Source organism: Tympanuchus pallidicinctus, unplaced genomic scaffold (assembly GCF_026119805.1).
Source record: "Tympanuchus pallidicinctus isolate F22 unplaced genomic scaffold, pur_lepc_1.0 scaffold78, whole genome shotgun sequence".
NCBI classification, from domain to species: domain Eukaryota; kingdom Metazoa; phylum Chordata; class Aves; order Galliformes; family Phasianidae; genus Tympanuchus; species Tympanuchus pallidicinctus.
Window position 1 is genome coordinate 47,424 of NW_026294800.1, and position 21,971 is coordinate 69,394.

Here is a 21,971-nt window from a genome sequence, read left to right on the forward strand (position 1 = left end):
TGCAGTTCTGTGGGGTTTTATGGGGTTTTGTGGGGTTTTATGGGGTGTTAGGGGGTTCTGTGGGGTTTTATGGTGACGGAGAGCAGCTCAGGACGCCTGGGACAGACGGGCTGAGGCTCTGGTGGCGCAAGAAGCAAAGTTTATTGTTGTTACAGGGCTTTTATATCTTTTAGCTACAGGAGAATGCAATACTTCAATCAGATAACATGCATGCAGCTGACAGCAATACGTCATTCCTTAATCAGCTCTTTGTGGATGATGGTCAGTGCAGAGATCCAAAGGCGTTCTCTGCACAGAACGTGTTCTGCTCTTGGTCACGGAACGAAGAAGCTGTAGCTCATGCTTGCCAGTTTCACATGGCAGCCCTTCCCTTTCAGGAGGGGCCGCGTGTTCCCTGTTTGACCCTTTCAGGCCAGCCAGCTCTGTTTTGCTTCACATTCTTCCTCATTCCACCCTTTTCTATTTTATTAGACCAGAGGTGGTGGTGGTTTATTTTTTGTGTTTTCCATCTCCAATTTTTTAAGATTTATATGCAAATTTTGGAATCTATTTGTTGTTATTTTCATCAAGCATGGACAAGCAAGAATTCCTATTATTATCATTATGGCAATGACTGTCAGCCCATAAATTCCTTTTCTAAATGATTTGAAGGACGGAAATGCAGATTTTAGAGCGCTTATAAATGTAGTAGAGTTGCTACTGAAAGATCTATATGGTGTGATTGTATCATATCGTGAATGTGCTGCCTCCATTCCCTAACATCTAATGACGTGTTCGCATTATTCCATGTGCCTTGAAGATGATCTTGTATTTTGTTCCAAGAGAATTTGGTATTGTTGTATTCAACAGGAGTCACACAGCTTGGTATTCTGCATGACACAAGGGAGATTCACGAGCAGCTATAATTTGTAACTGTCTTCCCAGGATGTCTGCTGTATCCTTTAAGGAATTGAGACGCAGTTCAATCTTTTCATCCCATGTAGCTTGATTTTGTAACGCTTTACATACATTAATTGATAATTCATTAATATAAGCTGCTGTCTGAATACGAGTTGTTAAAGAAATAGAAGCGACTGTAGTTACTGCTATGGCAGCACTGAGCGCAGCTATTCCGGCTATTATTAATTCGACCATTCGCTTAGATCTCTCTATTAATTGCAAAGAAGCTTCTTGGAGAATTTCCATTCCCTTATCAGCATAGCAATAATGTGTCAAATTTACAGGAAGATAGACGTAATCGGGTTGCTTTACTAACAAGAAGGAACTACTGCTCCTATTAAGACAATTAGAGATTATACAATCAGTACAACTCACTATGCTATTCACAATATTTAGTGGTCCGCTTAAAAGGGCATAAGGTTCTGGAGCACAAGCTCGCATATAGAACTCAGCTGTGTAACTCTCTGCAGTCATTGCCCATTTATTCTTTATTTGAATCCAAGTCAAGTTTAATGGTTTTGCTTTGATTTTTTCCATAGCTGCGACTGCTTTCCATAAATTAGAATAGAACGTATGATTGTTTTTTGTCCAAATTCCTGAGACCAAATCAATTGGTCGCCCTTGATTTCCTATCATATTCCAATCACAGATAGTGGAATCAATGCACACCGTTTCGTTAGCTCGACATGCTCTCCATAAAGGTGCAAATTCTGTTTTTGGAGTGATTGTGCTTTGACATAAAGGAAAATTTAAGGGAGGCGTTCCAGAACCTCTTGTCCCATTAGCTAAATCTATATAGAGACAATTCAGAGCCCAATGAATTCCTGTTGAAACATTGGTATCCCAGTCATTTTGCACTACCACTTTCTCACACAGGGATTGTGTTTGATTCATCTGAAAACATACAGGCATACCATCAACCTTTCCAGAATAATTAAAACGCGCAGAGAACTCTATTATGTGTCCATCTGAATATTGAATATCTGAATATTGAATTGAATGATAGGAGGATTGGGTACAAATGCCCAATATGTTTCTGCTTTACAGCCATGCTGTAGGATCCACAAGGTCCTGAGGATTAGGGCCACGAGTCGTATTCTCTCGTGCATCTTTCTTTCCCACGTCTGGGTTACAGTCAGTCTCTGCATCTTCCTCCGCAGTTTTCCCATCTTGGTTTCCGGCATGTCGGACACATCTCTCCTGTATCCACCATGGTGAGGTTTCGTCTGTAGGGAAAACACAAACATATCCTCTGCCCCAAATCAGTACAGGGTCAGGACTATAAATTTTACCGTCCATTGGATTTCTCCAATATTGTATTGGTTCATCTCTTGTTTTATTACTCCAATATCTATTCGCAGCCAATTTTCCGTTATCATCCAGTGTCAAAAAATTTAAAACAAATAATGCATGTGATAACATAGAGGATGGAGTATCTTTATTTCCTCATGTCCCCCCTTTTATTTTCTTTAGTTGAGTTTTCAATAAATGATTAAATTTTTCTACTATGCCTTGGCCTTCTGGATTATGGGGATTATGGGGTTGGACTCGATGATCTCTGGAGGTCCCTTCCAACCCCTACAATTCTGTGATTCTGGATTATATGGAATTCCAGTTTTATGGTAAATTTTAAAATGTCGACAAAAGGTTGCAAAACCGTTACTTACTTAAGCTGGCCGGTTATTGGTTTTTAATGATTTCAGTGTTCCCATTGTGAGAATCAAGTGTTGTTTCTGCATTAGAATTGTATAATATTATTTTTATTTTATGATCTCCACTCTCATAGTTCTTTTTGGGAGTCCCTCTACTTAACTTGGGAAAGATCTCTGATAAGTTTACATCACTTATCGTATAGACGAACCTTCCCAGGAACGCACACTCTGTATATAGGTGTATAGATGTATATTTTGCCACATACACTGCAAGAATATCCTGCATGAGAACAAGCCATGGCAGCCCGAGGAAGAGCCTGAAGAAACATTGGGAAGGCCTGACATCATCCCCCAGTGCTCTTTGTTTAACGATGATGACTTTAAAGAAAATCACCATATCAACAGGACAAGGAGAGCACCCAGACATCTTGGATGATTACTGACTGGCACCAGATAACAAATAAATGAACAAGTAAATAGCAAATGTAAATTCTTCTGATAAGATTGTGAACCTGGAGTACCCAGCCATTGGGGAAACAGGGGAGGGGGAGGCAAAGGGGAGAAAACAGGGTATAAAGGCTGTCATGTTGTGTCCATAGGCTGCCATTGCAATCGCGAATAAATTCTGCTTTTATCAGAGATACCGTCCTGACAAAATTACTTGGATTATTTCCAACACCATAACGCCAAAACAATGCAAAAGATGGTTGCATACATGAGAGAGTTTTTCACCAGACAAGGCTGAGGGCTACTGCAAAGTGAGAGAAAGTGTCAACTGTTACATGGGCATAAGAAGATTTTCCAAAAGAAGGTACGTGTGTGACATCCATCTGCCATAAATCATTAGGCATTAATCCTCAGGGGTTCACTCCAAAATGAGGAACTGGTAATAAAGGGGCACAAGAAGAACCGTTCCGCATATTCGGAAGTCCAAAGCAAATTTTCACCTTCACTTAACACAGCCTTCGCCAAGCTTTTCCAGTCAGAAGGGGGAAGAATATGAGCAGCTTTAAGCTCTTTCAGTTGTTTAAAAGGAATAGGCTCATAATCATTCAGAATGCCACCGTTTGCAAGTTGATGCTGTATGACAGGGAAAACTTGAGACGGAAAAAGTTGCCCAGAAAATTCATCAATTGTTTCCTCAGCTTTCCCAGCTTCTTTCAAAGCCAACTGCATAGGAGATTTTTGCATAAGCAAAGCATCAACTCCGGGCGGGGGAGGCATTCGCCCTGCTCGAAAGGCAGGCAGAACAGCAAGGGGATGTGATGGAGCTGATGGACTGTCTGTTGTGTCTGCACAGCGGCATCAGCAGCCTGTAACGCTGGGAATACAGCCACTGAGTCCTTACGGTGAGATTCAGCAGCCTCTTTTTCTAACTCTCCCCAATCATCAGGGGGTAAAATATCCTTTGTCATGTTAGTGCCAGGAGGTTCACAAGGCGGCCAGTCGTTTGCTAATTTACAAATCAAAGGTTGCTCATATTGGGGAGGGGAGGGTGGGGGTGCCGATGGACAAAGGGATGTGATGGAGAGATTTTGATGGCGGCAAGGCAGGATTTAACTTTTCTGTTGAGCGAGTGGTCCGCTGCCACTTCTCATCTCCTGTGTCTCCTCTGAGACATTCTTTCATTAGAGTCCAAAGCATAAAGGTATCAATAGGTACCTTCTCAGGACCATGCACAGCATAACAGCCCTGGAGTCTTTCACCTACTTTGTTCCAAGTTTCAATATTAATAGTTCCATCCCTGGGAAACCAGGGCCATACTTCCTCTATAAAATCTAAAAAATGACTAATCTGACCCCGAGTCACTTTTACTCCTCGGGCAACTAATAATGATTTCAGCACTGCAGAAAAAAGGCCTCGTTCAGTACTTGCAGCTTGTCCCATTTTATTTAACAATCTGCCCAATTCCCCAGTCCTTACCTCCCTATTTCAACTCACCAACCGCGGCTCGTGGGAGGAAGCGACGCCTTTGTCATTGGAGTCCGAGATTCCCGGGTTTCGGCACCAGATGACGGAGAGCAGCTCAAGACGCCTGGGACAGACGGGCTGAGGCTCTGGTGGCGCAAGAAGCAAAGTTTATTGTTGTTACAGGGTTTTTATATCTTTTAGCTACAGGAGAATGCAATACTTCAATCAGATAACATGCATGCAGCTGACAGCAATACGTCATTCCTTAATCAGCTCTTTGTGGATGATGGTCAGTGCAGAGATCCAAAGGCGTTCTCTGCACAGAACGTGTTCTGCTCTTGATCACGGAACGAAGAAGCTGTAGCTCATGCTTGCCAGTTTCACATGGCAGCCCTTCCCTTTCAGGAGGGGCCGCGTGTTCCCTGTTTGACCCTTTCAGGCCAGCCAGCTCTGTTTTGCTTAACAGTCTTCCTCATTATGGGATTCTGTGGGGTTTTATGGGGTTTTGTGGAGTTCTGTGGGGTTTTATGGGGTTTAATGGGGTTCTGTGGGGTTCTACAAGGTTTTATGGGGTTTCTGTGTGGTTTTATGGGGGGTTTCTGAGGTTTTATGGGGTTTCTCTGGGGTTCTCTGGGGGTTTCTGAGGTTTTATGGAGTTTCTGTGGGGTTTTATGGGGGTTTCTGAGGTTTTATGGGGTTTCTCTGGGGTTCTCTGGGGGTTTCTGAGGTTTTAAGGGGTTTCTGTGGGGTTTTATGGGGGGTTTCTGAGGTTTTATGGGGTTTCTGTGGGGTTTTATGGGGGTTTCTGAGGTTTTATGGGGTTTCTGTGGGGTTTTATGGGGGTTTCTGAGGTTTTATGGGGTTTCTGTGGGGTTTTATTGGGGGTTTCTGAGGTTTTATGGGGTTTCTGTGGGGTTTTATTGGGGGTTTCTGAGGTTTTATGGGGTTTCTCTGGGGTTTTATGGGCGTTTCTGAGGTTTTATGGGGTTCTGTGGAGCTTAGTGAGACTTTGTGGGGTTTTATGGGGTCTCTGTGCGGTTTTGTGGGGGTTTTATGGGGTTTTAAGGGGTGGCAATGGGGTCAGGAAATGGGGACAAGGTCTTATGGGATTTTATGGGGTTCTATGGGGCTCTGTGGGGTTTTATGGGGTTCTATGGAATTTTATGGGGTTTTATGGGGTCTCTGTGGGGGTTTTATGGGGTTTTGTGGGGTTTTAAAGGGTGGCCATGGGGTCAGGAAATGGGGACGAGTTCTTAAGGGGTTGCAATGGGGTCAGGAAACGCGGCCGTTGACACGCTGGGGCTTTTTGGCCCTCGGCGGCACCTGTAGGCTCCCCAGGGACCCCTCCGCCCCGTCACGGCCCACGGCCCCCATAAGTGACATCACATCCTGTCCCTATTTGTGACCTTACCAAGATGGCGGCGGCGCTGCTCTGCCTGCTGGGCTTCGGGACGGCGGCCGGGGCGACCCTAAAAGCGACAGCGAGCGGTGGGGATTTGTGGGGTTTTTATGGGGTCTCTGTGGGTTTTATGGGGTCTCTGTGGGGTTTTATGGGGTTTTTGTGGGGTCTCTGTGGGGTTTGATGGGGTTTTATGGGGTCTTTGTGGGGTTTTAGGGGGTTCTATGGGGTTTTATGGGATCTCTGTGGAGTTTTATGGGGTTTTATGGGATCTCTGTGGGGTTCTATGGGGTTTTATGGGGTCTCTGTGGGTTTTATGGTGTCTCTGTGGGGTTTTATGGGGTTTTTGTGGGGTTCTATGGGGTTTTATGGGATCTCTGTGGGGTTTTATGGGGTTTTATGGGGTCTTTGTGGGGTTTTAGGGGATCTCTATGGGGTTTTTGTGGGGTTCTATGGGGTTTTATGGGGTCTCTGTGGGGTTTTAGGGGGTTCTATGGGGTTTTATGGGATCTCTGTGGGGTTTTTGTGGGGTTCTATGGGGTTTTATGGGGTCTCTGTGGGGTTCTATGGGGTTTTATGGGATCTCTGTGGAGTTTTATAGGGTTTTATGGGGTCTCTGTGGGGTTTTAGGGGTTTTATGGGATCTCTGTGGGGTTTTATGGGGTTTTATGGGGTCTCTGTGGGGTTTTATGGGATCTCTGTGGGGTTTTATGGGGTATTATGGGGTCTTTGGGGTTTTATGGTGTTCTAATGGGTTTTATGGGATCTCTGTGGGGTTTTTGTGGGGTTCTATGGGGTTTTATGGGATCTCTGTGGGGTTTTAGGGGGTTTTATGGGGTTTTATGGGATCTCTGTGGGGTTTTATGGGATCTCTGTGGGGTTTTTGTGGGGTTTTATGGGGTTCTGTGAGCTTCAATGGGGTCTCTGTGGGGTTTTATGGGATCTCTGTGGGGTTTTAGGGGTTTTATGGGGTCTCTGTGGGGTTTCATGGGGTTTTGTGGGGTCTCCTTGGGGTTCTATGAGGTTTTATGGGGTCTCTGTGGGGCTTTATGAGGTTTTATGTGGTCCTCATGGGGTTCTTATGGGTTTTTATGGGGTTCTATGGGGTCTCTGTGGGGTTTTGTGGGGCTCTGTAGGTTTTTATGGGGTCTCTGTGGGGGTTTATGGCAGTTTGTGGGGTTTTGTGGGGTTTAATGGGTGGTCTGTGCGGGTTCTCTGTGGGGTTTTGTGGGTTTCTGTTGGGTTCTATGAGGTTTTATGGGGTTCTGTGGGGGTTTGTGGGGTTTTATGGGATTTTGTGGGGTTCTACGAGGTTTTATGGGGTCTCTGTGGGGTCCTGTGGGTTTTAATGGGGTCCTGTGGGATTTTATGGGGTGCTGTGTGGTTTTGTGGGGGTTCATGGGGTTTTATGGGGTCTCTGTGGGGTTTAATGACAGTTTGTGGGGTTCTATGAGGTTCTGTGGGGTTTTATGAGGTTCTGTGGGGTTTTAATGGGGTTTTGTGAACTTCAGTGTGATTTTATGGGGTCTCTGTGGGGCTTTATGGGGTTTAATGGGGTTTTATGGGGTCTCCGTGGTGTTTAATGGTGGTTTAGGAGGTTCTGTGGGGTTCTATGTGGTTTTACGGGGTTTTATGGGGTTCTGTGGGGGTTTATGGGGTTTTATGGGATTTCTGTGGGGTTTTATGGGGTTTTATGGGGCTCTGTGAGCTTCAATGGGGTTTTATGGGGTTTTGTGGGGTTTTATGAGATTTTATGGGGTTTTGTGGGATTTTATGGGGTTTTGTGGGGTTCTGTGGGGTTTATGGGTTTCTGTGGGGTTTTATGGGGGTTTATGGGGTTCTGTGGAGTTTAATTGGGGTTTATGGGTTTCTGTGGGGTTCTATGGGGCTTTATGGTGTTCTGTGGGGTTTAATGGTGGTTTATGAGGTTTTATGGGTCTCTGTGGGGTTTTGTGGGGCTCTGTGGTTCTTGTGGTTCTTTAGAGGTTCTTGTGGGATTTTGTTGGGTTTTATGGGGGTTTGTGGGGGTTTATGGGGTTTTATGGGATTTAATGGGGTTTTATGGCGTTCTGTGAGATTTTATGGGTTTTTATGGGGCTCTGTGAGGTTTTATGGGGTTTTTGTGGTCTATGCGGTCCCCAAGGTCCCAATGCATCCCTATGGGGTCTTTATGGGGTCTATGGGATCTCTGTGAGGTCGCCATGGTCCCAATACATCCATATGGGGTCTATGGGGTCTCTATGGGATCTGTGGGGTTTCTATGGGGTCTATGGGGTCACCATGGTCCCAAAGCATCCCTATGGGGTCTCTATGGATTCTATGGGGTCTCCACAGTCCCAATGCATCTCTATGGGGTCTGTGGGGTCACCATGGTCCCAAAGTATCCCTATGGGGTCCCCAAAATCCCAAAGCATCCCTATGGGGTCTATGGTGTCTCAATGGTCTCTATGGGGTCTATGAGGGTCTCTATGGGGTCTATGGGGTCTCCAAGGTCCCAATGCATCCCTATGGGGCCTGTGGGGTCTCTATGGGATCTGTGTGGCCTCTATGGGTCTATGGGGTCCCCACAGTCCCAATGCATCCCTATGGGGTCTGTGGGGTCCCTATGGGGTCTCTATGGGGTCTATGGGGTCTCCACAGTCCCACTGCATCCCTATGGGGTCTGTGGGGTCTCTATGGGGTCTATGGGGTCCCCAAGGTCCCAGTGCATCCCTATGGGGTCTATGGGGTCTCTATGGGATCCCCAAGGTCCCAGTGCATCCCTATGGGGTCTATGGGGTCTCTATGGGGTCCCCAAGATCCCAATGCATCCCTATGGGGTCTCTATGGGGTCCCCAAGGTCCCAATGCATGCCTATGGGGTCTGTGGGGTCTATGGGGTCTATGGGGTCCCCATTGGTCCCAGTGCATCCCTATGGGGTCTATGGGGTCTCTATGGGGTCCCCAAGGTCCCAATGCATCCCTATGGGGTCTGTGGGGTCTCTATGGGGTCCCCAAGGTCCCAATGCATCCCTATGGGGTCTCTATGGGGTCCCCAAGGTCCCAATGCATCCCTATGGGGTCTATGGGGTCTCTATGGGGTCCCCAAGGTCCCAATGCATCCCTATGGGGTCTATGGGGTCTCTATGGGGTCCCCAAGGTCCCAATGCATCCCTATGGGGTCTATGGGGTCCCCAAGGTCCCAATGCATCCCTATGGGGTCTGTGGGGTCTATAGGGTCTATGGGGTCCCCATTGGTCCCAGTGCATCCCTATGGGGTCTATGGGGTCTCTATGGGGTCACCAAGGTCCCAATGCATCCCTATGGGGTCTATGGGGTCCCCAATGTCCCAATGCATCCCTATGGGGTCTGTGGGGTCTCGTATTTCCCCTCCACGTCCCCCCACGTCCCCATTGGTCCCCATTGGTCCCCATTGGTCCCCATTGGTCCCCATTGTCCCCAGGCTCGGCGCTGCTCCGCTGTGACTCCGCCCTCCGCGGTTCCCCCCCCTCGTTCCTCCCCCCGCGGTTACGTTGGACGCGTGTGGGCGTGGCCGGGGCTCCCCCCCTCCTCCTATTGGCTGTCGGCCGAGGGGGCGGGGCTTTGGGGCTGGGGGAAGGCGGGGCTTTGTTGTTGCCGCGCCTCCGCTTCAGCCAATCGGGGCCGTACTTTTGCCGAGTGGGCGGGACTGAAAGCGGAGCATTGGTCAACGTGATTGGAGGAGGTGAGCGGCCGGGAGGGGGGGGGGAGGGGGGGGGGCGGGGCGGGGAAATTCGGGTGGAAAAGTGGGGATTTGGGGAAAAAGGGGGGGATTGGGGAGAAGGGGGGGGGGAAGGGGGAAAAGGGGGGGAGGGGGGAGAAAAAGGGGATTTGGGGGAATGGGGGAAATTGGGGCTGAATTGGGGGAAAATTTGGGATAGGGAATTGGGGGAAAATTGGGGGGATGGGGGAAAAATTGGGAGGAAAAAAGGGAATTTTGGGAAAAATGATGGAATTATGGGGGGAAAGAGGGGGGAGGGGGAGAAAAAGGGGATTTTGGGGAATGGGGGAAATTGGGGGGGGGGAATTGGGGGAAAAATGATGGGAATTGGGGGGAAATGGGGAAATTGATGGGAAATAAATGGGGAAAATGGGTGGAAATTGGGAAGTGGATGGGAAATGGATGGAGAAATGGGGAAATTGGGGAGGAAATGGGGGGAAATTGAGAAAATTGGGGAGGAAATGAGGAAATTGGGGGGAAATGGGAAAAATGGGGGAAATTGATGGGAAAAATGGGGAAAATTGGGGGAAAATGGGGAAATTGGGGGAAATTGATGGGGAAATTGGGGAGGAAATTGGGGAAATTGATGGGAAAATTGGGGGAAATGGTGAAATTGGGGAGGAAATGAGGAAATTGGGGGGGAAAATGGGAAAAGTAGGGGAAATTGATGGGGAAAATGGGGAAATTGGGGGAAATTGATGGGGAAATGGGGAAATTAGTGAGAAAATTGGGAAAATCAATGGGGAAATGGGGAAATGAATGGGGAAATGGGGAAGTTGATGGGGAAATTAATGGGGAAATTGTGGGAAATTGATGGGGAAATGGGAAATGAATGGGGACATGGGGTGATTAATGGGGAAATGGGGAAATTAGTGAGAAAATTGGGGAAATTGATGGGGAAATGGGGAAATCGATGGGGAAATGGGGAAATGAATGGGGAAATTGATGGGGAAGTGGGGGGAAATGGATGGGGAAATAGGCCAAAAATGGGAAGACAGGAAGGAATTTGGTGCAAAAAAATGAGGGAAAACGGTTAAAATGGGGGCGGGAAGAAAGGAAAAACCGGAAAGGGGAGGGGAGAAAATGATCAAAAAGGGCCAAAATGACCCAAAATTCAACCCCACCCCCCCCCCCCCCATAGAGAAGCTTTTTGTAGCCGCTCCCATTGACTCCAATGTGACGCTGCGCTGCCCCGTGGCCACGCCCCCCGCCGAAGCCACGCCCACAAACGGGACGCAAGCCACGCCCCCCGACGAACCCACGCCCCTTCGAGCCGCGGCCCCTCGCCAAGCCACGCCCCCGCGCCAAGCCACGCCCACCGCTCAGTGGTTCCACAATGGGCGGCCCCTCCCGTTGGGGGAGTGGACGGAAGGGGCGGGGCTTAACTTGGGACCAATGAGAAGGGAGCACGTGGGTCGGTACGATTGCGCGATTGGAGAACGGGCCGGAACCGTTCACGTGATGTTGGGAGGTGAGAAGTCAAGGGGTCACTGGGGGTCATGGAGGGGGGGGGGAATGGAGAGGGGGGGTCATGGGGGTCTCTATGGGGTCTGTGTGGGTTCCTATGGGGTCTATGGGTCTCTGTGGGGTCCCTATGGCGTCTGTGTGTCCCTATGGGGTTCTATGGAGTATGTGGGGGCTCTATGGGGTTTCCATGGGTCCCTAGGGGGACTGTGGGTCCCTATGGGGTCTGTGGGTCCCTATGTGGTCTCTATGGGGTCAGTGGGGCTCTATGGGGTCTCCATGGGTCCCTAGGGGGACTGTGGGTCCCTATGGGGTCTGTGGGTCCCTATGTGGTCTCTATGGGGTCTGTGGGGCTCTATGGGGTCTCTATGGGGTCTGTGGGTCCCTATGTGGTTTCTATGGGGTCTGTGGGGGTCTATGGGGTCTCTATGGGGTCTCTGTGGGTGCCTATGGGGTCTATGGGTCTCTGTGGGCTCTGTGGGGTCTCTATGGGGTCAATGGGGCTCTGTGGGGTTGTTATGGGGTCCCTATGGGGTATGTGGGGGCTCTATGGGGCCTGTGGGGTCTCCATGTGTCTCTATAGGGTCTGTTGGTCCCTATGGGGTCCCTATGGGGTCTTTGGGGTCTCTATGGGGTATGTGTGGTCTCTATGGGCTTTGTGGGGCTCTGTGGGGTCTCTATGGAGTCTGTGGGGCTCTATGGGGTCTCTATGGGGTCTGTGGAGCTCTATGGGGTCTCTGTGGGTTCTCTGTGGGGTCTCTATGGGATTCTATGGGGTTAGTGGTGCTCTGTGCAGTCTCTGTGGGGTCTGTGGGTCCCTATGGGGTATGTGGGGTCTCTATGGGGTCAGTGAGTCTCTATGGAGTCTATGCGGTCTCTATGGGGGTCTGGGGTCTCTGCAGGGTCTCTGTGGGGTTCTATGGGGTCTGTGGGGTCTCTATGGGGTCAGTGGGGCTCTGTGGGGTCTACGGGGTCTCTATGAGGTCTCTATTGGGTCAGTGGGGCTCCATGGGGTCTGGGGTCTCTGTGGTGTCTGTGTGGTCTCTATGGGGTCTCTATGGGGGTCTCCATGGGGTCTCTATGAGGTTTCTATGGGGTCTGTGGGGTCCCTATGGGGTGTCTGTGTGGTCTCTATGGGGGTCTGAGGTCTCTATGGGGTCTGTGTGGGTTTATGGGGTCTCTATGGGGTCTCTATGGGGTCAGTGGGGCTCAATGGGGTCTCTATGGGGTCTTTATGGCGTATGTGGGGGTCTATGGGGTCCCTATGGGGTCCCTATGGGGTCTCTATGGGGTCCCTATGGGGTCCCTATGGGGTCCCTATGTGGTCCCTATGGGGTCCCTATGGGGTCTCTATGGGGTCTCTATGGGGTCCCTATGGGGTCTCTATGGGGTCTCTACAGGGTCAGGGGGTCCCTATGGGGTATCTGTGGGGTCCCTATGGGCTCCCTATGGGCTCCCTATGGGGTCCCTATGGGCTCCCTGTGTCTCTCTGTGCCCCACAGCTCTGCCATCCCTTCGGGCCGCCCCGGGTTCCGTTCTGCAGCTCCCGTGCCTCCCATCCCCGCCCCCTGCCCCAAAAAAACCTCCACCATCCCGAGTCACGTGGTTCCGCGGCAACTTCCGGGGCGGGACTTCCGGTCCCCCTATTTTAAACGGTTGGGCGGCACCGGGTTCGGGTTTGGGTCCCATGGGAGGACTGCACCTATGGGGGCTGCGGAAGTCCCAAAGTGGGCGGTACCGTTGCGAGTGGGCGGGGCTTCCGGGACACGCCGACAATGCGAGCCACGCCCCCGATAGAAACAACGCCCAACCCGGCGTTCGCACCCCCGACCGAAGCCACGCCCACCCCGGTAGCCACGCCCCCGACCGAAGCCACGCCCACCCCGGCGTTCGCACCCCTGACCTAAACCACGCCCCCGATCAAAGCCACGCCCCCGACCGACGCCCCGCCCACCCCGGCGTTCGCGCCCCCGACCGAAGCCACGCCCCCGACGGTAGCCGCTCCCCCGATTTAAGCCCCGCCCTCAACTTAAGCCACGGTTTAAGCCCCGCCCCCGACGGCTGGGATTTCCCCCCCCTCCCTCCCCTAAAATGGGATCCCAAATTGTTTGGGGGGGGGATGGGCGATTTAGGGGATTTTTATGGAGTGGGGGGGGGGGGAGGAGGAGGAAGAAGAAGAGGAAGAGGAAGAGGAAGCAAGCGGTGGGGGGGCTGAGGAGGTGGAGCTGGAAGTCAGCGACCCCGATGGTGAGGGGGGTTATGGGGTGGGTATGGGGTGGATATGGGGTTATGGGGTGGGTATGGGGCGGTTATGGGGCGGTTATGGGGTGGGTATGGGGTGGGTATGGGGTTATGGGGTGGTTATAGGGTGGATATGGGGTGGATATGGGATTGTGGGGTGGTTATGGGCTGGGTATGCGGTCAATAGGGGGAGAAAATGGGGGGTTATGGGGCAGTTATGGGGTGGATATGGGGTTATGGGGTGGATATGGGGTTATGGGGCGGTTATGGGGTGGAAGTGGGGTTATGGGGTGGGTATGGGGAGGGTATGGGGTCAATATGGGGAGAAAATGAGGGGGTTATGGGGCAGTTATGGGGTGGATATGGGGTGGGGGTTATGGGGTGGTTATGGGGCATTTATGGGGTGGTTATGGGGCATTTATGGGGTGGGTATGGGGTTATGGGGCGGTTATGGGGTGGATATGGGGTGGAAGTGGGGTTATGGGGTGGGTATGGGGAGGGAATGGGGTGGATATGGGGAGAAAATGGGGGGTCATGGGGCAGTTATGGGGTGGATATGTGGTGGATATGGGGTTATGGGGTGGATATGGGGTTATGGGGTGGCTATGGGGTGGGTATGGGGTTATGGGATGGAAATGGGGTTATGGGGTGGATATGGGGCGGTTATGGGGTGGAAATGGGGTGGAAATGGGGTTATGGGGTGGATATGGGGTTATGGGGTGAGGGGTTATGGGTTGGATATGGGGTAGGGAGGGATATGGGGTGGGGAGGTTTATGGGGCGGTTATGGGGTGGGGGGTTATGGGATGTTTATGGGATCTGTGGGGTGTTTAAGGGTTCTGTGGGGCCATGATGGGATCTATGGGGCATTTATGGGATCTATGGGGTGTTTATGGGGTATTTAGTGTTTTTTTGTGGGATCTATGGGGCCATGAAGGGATCTATGGGGTATTTATGGGATCTATGGGGTATTTATGGGATCTATGGGGCATTATGGGTTCTATGGGGCTTTTATGGGATCTATGGGATGTTTATGGGGCATTTAGGGTTTTTTTGTGGGATCTATAGGGCCATAATGGGATCTATGGGGCATTTATGGGATCTATGGGGTATTTATGGGATCTATGGGGCATTATGGGTTCTATGGGGCTTTTATGGGATCTATGGGATGTTTATGGGGCATTTAGGGTTTTTTTGTGGGATCTATGGGGCCATGATGGGATCTATGGGGTGTTTATGGGATCTGTGGGGCATTATGGGTTCTATGGGGCCATGACGGGATCTATGGGGCATTTATGAGGTCTGTGGGGTGTTTATGGGATTCTTAGGGCTTTTTATGGGCTCTATGGGGTATTATGGGATCTATGGGGCCGTGCCGGGCTTTATGGGGCCGTTTATGGGGTCTGTGGGGCTCCTGTGACCCCATTGACCCCCCTGACCCCATTGACCCCAGGTCTGTTCCCGGCTCTGTGGGGTCGCGTGGCTCCTTTGGGGGTTTTTGGGTTCCTGTACGGCGCTGTGGGGTCGGCGGTGGCTGTGGGGCTGTGGAGGCGACATCGGGGTCAGTGGGGTCTCTCTGGGGTTATGGGGTCTCTATGGGGTCTTTATGGGGTCTGTGGGGTCTCTGTGGGGTCTCTGTGGGGTCTCTATGGGGTCTCCATGGGTCTCCATGGGTCTCTATGGGGTCTCTATGGGGTCTATGAGGTCTTTATAGGGTGTCTATGGGGTCTCTATGGGGTCTCTATGGGGTCTGTGGGGTTATGGGGTCTGTGAGGTCTGTGGGGTCTCTAGGGGGTCTCTATGGGGTCCTTATGGGGTCTCTATGGGGTCTGTGGGGTCCCTGTAGGGTTTCTATGGGGCTCTGTGGGGTCTCTGTGGGGTCTCTATGGGCGCTATGGGGTCTCTATAGGGTTTCTGTGGGGTTATGGGGTCTCTATGGGGTCTTATGGGGTCAGTGGGGTCTCTGTGGGGTTTTACGGGGCTCTATTGGGTCTCTATGGGGTCTGTGGGGTTTCTATAGGGTCTATGGGGTCTTTATGAGGCTCTATTGGGTCTGTGGGGTTTCTGTGGGTCTCTATGGGGTCTCTATGGGGTTTCTGTGGGGGTCTCTGGAGTCTTTATGGGGTCCCTATGGGGTCTGTATGGGGTCAGTGCGGTCTCCGGGGTTTTATGGGGCTCTATGGGGTCTGTGGGGTCTTTATGGGGTTTCTATGGGGGTCTTTGGGGTGTCAGGGTCTCTATGGGGCATTTATGGGGTCTCTATAGGGTCTATAGGGTCTTTATGGAGCTCTGTTGGGTCTGTGGGGTTTCTGTGGGGTCTCTATGGGGTTTCTATGGGGCACAGAAGAGCCACCCCAATCTCTGCCCCACAGCTCAGCAGCTCCACGCACAGCAGCAGCGCCTGTGGGACCGCAGGTGAGGGGGATCTGTGGGGCTGGGATCTATGGGGCAGGGATCTGTGGGGCTGGGGATCTATGGGGCAGGAATCTGTGGGGCTGGGGATCTATGGGGCAGGGATCTGGGGGGCTGGGGTTATATGGGGATCTGTGGGGCTGGGATCTATGGGGCTGGGATCTATGGAGCTGGGATCTATGGGGCAGACCCACCCCTCTGCTCCACAGATTTCTGCGTGTATCGGAACCTGGGCCCCACAACAGCTATGGGAACGCGCTCTGCCCCACGGCTCATTCCTGTGAGTTCGCCCCATAGCTGCCCCATAACCGCCCCACATCCTACCCCACATCCTGCCCCACATCCCCCCTCTCTCTGCCCCACATCTGCCCCCCCTCTGCCCCACATCCCATCCCACATCCTGTCCTACATCCTGCCCCCCCTCTGCCCCACATCCCTCCCTCTCTGCTTCACATCCCACCCCACATCCTGCCCCACATCCCTCCCTACGTCTGCCCCACATCTCTCCCTCTGCCCCACATCCTTTCCCCCCCTCTGCCCCACATCCCGCCCCACATCAGCCCCCCATCTCCCCCCAGCACCCCCCGCACAGCTGGCCAGCCCCATAGGCAGCCCCCCCCAGACGCCGTGGGGCAGCGACCCACAGCACGAGGAGGAGGAGGAAGAGGAGGAGGAGGATGAAGGCTACGAGCACCCAGACAGCAACAGCGGTCAGATGGGGGGCGGCTATGGGGCGCTATGGGGGGTTATGGGGTGCTATGGGGGGTTATGGGGTGTCTATGGGGTGCTATGCGGGGCTGTGGGGCGCTACAGGGTGCTATGGGTCTCTATGGGGTGCTGTAGGGTGCTGTAGGATGCTGTGGGGGGTTGTGGGGTGCTATGGGGTGTCTATGGGGTGTTTGTGGGGTGCTATGGGGGGTTGCAGGGTGCTGTGGGGCATAATGGGGTGCTGTGGGATGCTATGGGGGTTGTGGGGTTCTATGGGGTGTCTATGGGGTGCTATGGGGTGTCTATGGGGTGCTATGGGGTTCTATAGGGTTCTATGGGGGGTTATGGGGTGCTATGGGAGTTTGTGGGGTGGCTATGAGGTGACTGTGGGGTTTTATGGGGGGCTGTGAGGGGTTATGGGGTGCTATAGGGCGTAATGGGGTGCTGTGGGGTGCTGTGGGGTGGTTATGGGGTGCTATGGGGTGGTTATGGGGTGGTTATGGGGTGCTGCCCCACTGATCCCCACCCCACAGATGGATACGAGAACGAACCCGGAGCGCCTGCATCACGGAGCTCTGCTGGTCAGTGCTGCCCCATAGCGCCCCATAGAGCCCCATAGCGCCCCATAGAGACCCATAGAGACCCCATAGCGCCCCACAGAAACCATAGAGACCCCATAGCACCCCATAGAGACCCCATAGAGCCCCATTGCAACCCATAGTGCCCCATACAGACCCATAGAGACCCCACAGCCACCCCATAAGACCCCATAGGACCCCACAACCCCACAGCCACCCCATAGGACCCCACACTGACCCCACAACCCCATAAGACCCCGCAAGACCCCAAAGCCCCACAACCCCAAACCTTTTGCACCCCACAGGGAGCTACGAGAACGACCCCAAATCCGGCCCAGCTTCAGGTGAGCAACCCCATAAACCCGCCCCAAAACCCCACAAAACCCCATAAACCCCACAAAACCCCATAAACCCCCCAAAACCCCATAAAACCCCCCAACCCCCCCCCCCAAAACCCTCCAAAACCCCCCAAAACCCCCCAGAACCCCATAAAACCCCATAACTTATAGGGCCGCTCCTTATGGGGCCATTCCTTATGGGGTCGCTCCTTATGGGGCTGTTCCTTATCGGGCCGCTCCTTATGGGGTCACTCCTTATGGGGCCGCTCCCTTCTCACCCCACAGCCGCCCTGAGCCCGGGAGCAGCGCAGCTCATCACAGGTAATGGGGCGCTTATAGGGTCGCTTATGGGGACAGTTATAGGGTCGCTTATAGGGTCACTTATGGGGGCACTTACAGTGTCGCTTATAGGGATGCTTATAGGGTTGCTTATGGGGTCGCTTATACAGGTGTTTATAGGGGCGCTTATGGGGTTGCTTATAGAGTCTCTTATAGGGTCGCTTATGGGGGCACTTGTAGGGTCACTTATAGGTTCACTTATGGGGTCACTTATAGGGGCGCTTATAGGGGTGCTTATGGTGTCGCTTATAGGATTGCTTATAAGGTCGCTTGTGGGGGCGCTTATAGGGTCGCTTATAGGTTCGCTTATAGGGGGGTTTATAGGGTCAGAAACCTTATAGGGTCGCTTATAGGATCACACACCTTATAGGGTTGCTTATAGGGTCACATAGCTTATGGGGTCGCTTATGGGGACACTTATGGGATCAATTATGAGGTCACTTATGGGGGCATTTATAGGGGCACTTATGGGGTCACTTATAGGGTCGTTTATGGGGTCGCTTGTAGGGTCGCTTATAGGGGCGCTTATAGGGGCGCTTATGGAGTCACTTACAGAGGCGCTTATGGGGTCGCTTATGGGATCACACACCTTATGGGGTCACAAACCCATATAGGGTCAGCCAGCCCTATAGGGTCACTGTCCCCATTCCCCCCCACTGTCCCCAGTGTCCCCAGTGTCCCCCACTGTCCCCATATCCCCAAAGATGTCCCCAAAGGTGTCCCCAATGTCCCCAGTGATTCCCCCATTGTCCCCAATGTCTCCAACGATGTCCCCAATGTCCCCAATGTCCCCATATCCCCAAAGGTGTCCCCAAAAATGTCCCCCACTGTCCCCAAAGATGTCCCCAAAGATGTCCCCCATGTCCCCTATGATGTCCCCAATGTCCCCCACTGTCCCCATGTCCCCAAAGATGTCCCTTAAGGTGTCCCCCAATGTCCCCAATGATGTCCCCAATGTCCCCATATCCCCAAAGTTGTCCCCCAATGTCCCCAGCGATGTCCCCACTGTCCTTGACTGCCCCCATATCCCCAGTGATGTCCCCAAAGGTGTCCCCCTATGTCCCCAAAGATGTCCCCAATGTTCCCCCCTATCCCCATGTCCCCAACGATGTCCCCAATGTCCCCAATGTCCCCGTATCCCCAAAGGTGTCCCCTAAGATGTCCCCAACAATGTCCCCAATGTCCCCAACAATGTCCCCAATGTCCCCCACTGTCCCCATCTCCCCAGTGACGTCCCCCACGCTCCCCCAACAGTGTCCCCGCTGTCCCCAACGCTGTCCCCAAATCCCCCCTGCTGTCCCCAGCGATGTCCCCCCCCCCCTCCCCCGATGTCCCTGATGTCCCCCTTTTGTCCCCAGGGCTGCAGCGGGCGCTGCTGGCAGCACAGCGCTGGGACGGGCGCAGTGACGGCTCCGCAGGTGGGTTGGGGACACTAAATGTCACCCTCCCCCCCCCAATGTCCCCAAGGGGGGGTGGGGGGGGAACACGAAGCCACCCCCCCAGTGTCCCCAAATGGGGTGTGGGGGGACACAAAGCCACCCCTCAATGTTCCCAAATGGGGGGGGGGGTGGGTGGGACACAAAGGCATCCCCCAATGTCCCCAAATGGGGGTGGGGGGACACAAAGCCACCCCTCAATGTCCCCAAATGGGGGGGGGACGACGCAAAGCCACCCCCCAATGTCCCCAGATTGAGAGAGGGGACACAAAGCCACCCAATGGGGGGGTGGGGGACACAAAGCCACCCCCCAGTGTCCCCAAATTGGGGGGGGGCATAAAGCCAGCCCCCGATGTCCCCAAATGGGGGAGGGGGGACACAAAGCCACCCAATGGGGGGGGGGGGGGACGGGGGACACAAAGCCACCCCCCAATGTCCCCAAATGGGGAGGGGGGAACACAAAGCCACCCCCCCCCCCCCTCAGGTTCACAGCCCTACGAGGAGATGGGGGGCACAAGGAGGGCAGCAGCGCCGTGTCGGGACGGGCATGAGGACGGTGGGGACATTGGGGACATCGCTGGGGACATTGGGGACATGGTTGGGGCCCATCTTTAGGGACATCTTTGGGGATATGGGGACAGCGGGGGAGGGGGGAATGGGGACTTGGGGAGAGAATGGGGACAGTGGGGACAATGGGGATCAATGGGGTCAATGGGGACATAGGGGTCAATGGGGACATAGGGGTCAATTGGGACATTGGGGACAATGGGGATTAGTGGGGACATTGGGGACATTGGGGGCAATGAGGTCAATTGGGACATTTGGGGACATTTGGGGACATTTGGGGACATTGGGGGCAATGAGGTCAATGGGGACATTGGGGTCAATGAGGACACTGGGGGCAATGAGGTCAATGGGGACATTGGGGTCAATGGGGACATTGGGGTCAATGGGGACATTGGGGACATTGGGGGCAATGAGGTCAATGGGGACATTGGGGTCAATGGGGATCAATGGGGACATTGGGGACAATGGGGATCAATTGGGACGTAGGGGTCAATTGGGACGTTGGGGACAGTGGGGACAGTGGGGATCAGTGGGGACAGTGGGGATCAATGAGGTCAATGGGGACATTGGGGACATTGGGGGCAATGAGGTCAATGGGGACATTGGGGTCAATTGGGACATTGGGGATATTTGGGGACATTGGGGGCAATGAGGTCAATGGGGACATTGGGGATCAGTGGGGACAGTGGGGATCAATGGGGTCAATGGGGGTCAATGGATCAATGGGAACATTGGGGACAATGAGGTCAATGGGGACATAGGGGTCAATTGGGGACATTGGGGACAATGGGGATCAATGGGGACACTGGGGTCAATGGGGATCAGTGGGGACATTGGGGACATTTGGTGTCAATGGGGACAATGGGGACACTGGGGACATTGGGGTCAATGGGGACAATGGAGCTGTGTCGTCCCCCCCCCCCCCCCCAGATGCCGGCTCCTATGAGAACATGGCGGGCGCTGAGCTGACCCCGTGACCCCGCGACCCCGCCGTGACCCCATGACCCTGCTGTGACCCCATGTGACCCTGCTGTGACCTCGGGTGACCCCATAACCACACAGTGACCCTGCCGTGACCCCATGTGAACCCGCTGTGACCTCGTGTGACCCCATGACCACACCATGACCCCAGTGTGACCCCATGACCCTGCTGTGACCCCACTGTGACCCCTTCTGACCCCAATGGACCCCATAGGGATTCCATAGAGCCCCACTGACCCCATAGAGACACCACAGACCCCACAGAGACCCCATAGAGATCCCGTAGAGCCCCACAGATCCCATAGAGACCCCATAGAGCCCCACTGACCCCATAGAGCCCCCATAGGGACCCCATAGAGCCCCCATAGGGACCCTATAGACCCCATAGAGGCCCACAGACCCCATAAAGACCCAAAGAGAACCACTGGCCCCATAGGGACCCCATAGAGCCCCAGTGACCCCATAGAGACCCCACAGACACCCCACAGACCCCATAGAGACCCCATAGGGACACCATAGAGCCCCACAGACCCCATAGAGACCCCATAGGGACACCATAGAGCCCCACTGACCCCATAGAGAGCCCATAGAGACTCCATAAGGAATCTGTAGAGACCCCACAGACCCCATAGGGACCCCATAGAGCCTCACAGACCCCATAGAGAGCCCACAGACCCCGTAGAGACCCCATAAGGACCCCATAGGGACCATATAGGGACCAGACCCCAAAGGGACCCATAGAGCCCCATGGGCACCCCATAGGGACCCCATAGAGAGCCATAGAGCCCCCATAGAGACCCCGTAGACCCCATAGATGCCCCATAAAGACCCCACAAACCCCATAGACCCCATAGGGACCCCATAGGGACCCCATAGGGACCCCATAGACCTCATAGAGCCCCTACAGACCCCATAGAGACCCCATAGAGACCCCATAGGGACCCCACAGACCCCATAGGGACCCCATAGACCCCATAGAAACCCCATAAACCCCATAGAGCCCCTACAGACCCCATAGGGACCCCACAGACCCCATAGAGCCCCCATAGACCCCATAGAGCCCCCCCACCCCCACCCCCTCCCCTCCTTAATGACGACCAACGACTGAGGCTGTAATTAAGAAAAGCGCCTTAATTAAAAAACCGGAAGTGGAAGCAGGCGACGAACGAAACGAACTCTGGGGTTTTGGGGGGGATTTGGGGTTTTCTATGGGGTTTTTTGGGGGGGGGGCTATGGGATTTTTGGGGAGCTATGGGGTTTTTTGGGGGG

The 21,971-nt window shown here is 53.2% G+C and overlaps 3 protein-coding genes and 1 pseudogene across 6 annotated transcripts in view; 3 read left to right on the plus strand and 1 right to left on the minus strand.

Moving 5' to 3' along the window:
• The window catches only part of LOC128072974 (syntaxin-4-like), a 45,708-nt gene extending 32,728 nt beyond the window's left edge, over positions 1-12,980 (plus strand). Inside the window, exons 7-10 of one of the 2 annotated variants that reach the window (XR_008202554.1) lie at positions 5,832-5,990; positions 9,343-9,603; positions 10,781-11,110; positions 12,606-12,980. Coding sequence is in view for 1 of the 2 variants with exons in the window: in XM_052667229.1 (XP_052523189.1) it covers positions 5,832-5,882 (51 nt within the window). In the remaining variant the exon portion in view is untranslated. Of the gene's footprint in view, positions 1-5,831; positions 6,317-9,342; positions 9,604-10,780; positions 11,111-12,605 lie in introns of those variants that run through there. The other variant, XM_052667229.1, reaches the window with a different exon arrangement.
• LOC128072971 (shematrin-like protein 2) lies at positions 11,191-11,884 on the plus strand (annotated as a pseudogene).
• Positions 12,981-13,231: 251 nt separating the features above from the next.
• On the plus strand, positions 13,232-20,998 carry LOC128072976 (B-lymphocyte antigen CD19-like). Of its 3 annotated transcripts, XM_052667248.1 has the most exons (12): positions 13,232-13,350; positions 14,797-14,904; positions 15,716-15,758; positions 15,965-16,035; positions 16,334-16,465; positions 16,997-17,044; positions 17,347-17,385; positions 17,665-17,700; positions 19,077-19,136; positions 19,639-19,710; positions 20,652-20,694; positions 20,783-20,998. In XM_052667248.1, the coding sequence occupies exons 1-12, from the start codon at positions 13,245-13,247 to the stop codon at positions 20,784-20,786; spliced, it is 762 nt and encodes a 253-aa protein (XP_052523208.1). In that variant the 5' UTR covers positions 13,232-13,244; the 3' UTR covers positions 20,787-20,998. The 3 variants fall into 3 exon arrangements, with proteins under 3 accessions (XP_052523208.1, XP_052523210.1, XP_052523211.1); XM_052667250.1 differs by lacking the exon at positions 19,639-19,710; XM_052667251.1 differs by lacking the exon at positions 14,797-14,904.
• LOC128072978 (shematrin-like protein 1) lies at positions 20,914-21,760 on the minus strand (the record flags this gene model as incomplete). Its single annotated transcript, XM_052667252.1, is given in 2 exon segments — positions 20,914-20,979; positions 20,981-21,760. Coding segments are annotated over 2 exon segments (846 nt in total), but the record flags the coding sequence as incomplete, so codon positions are not given.
• Between the last annotated feature and the right edge of the window lie 211 nt (positions 21,761-21,971).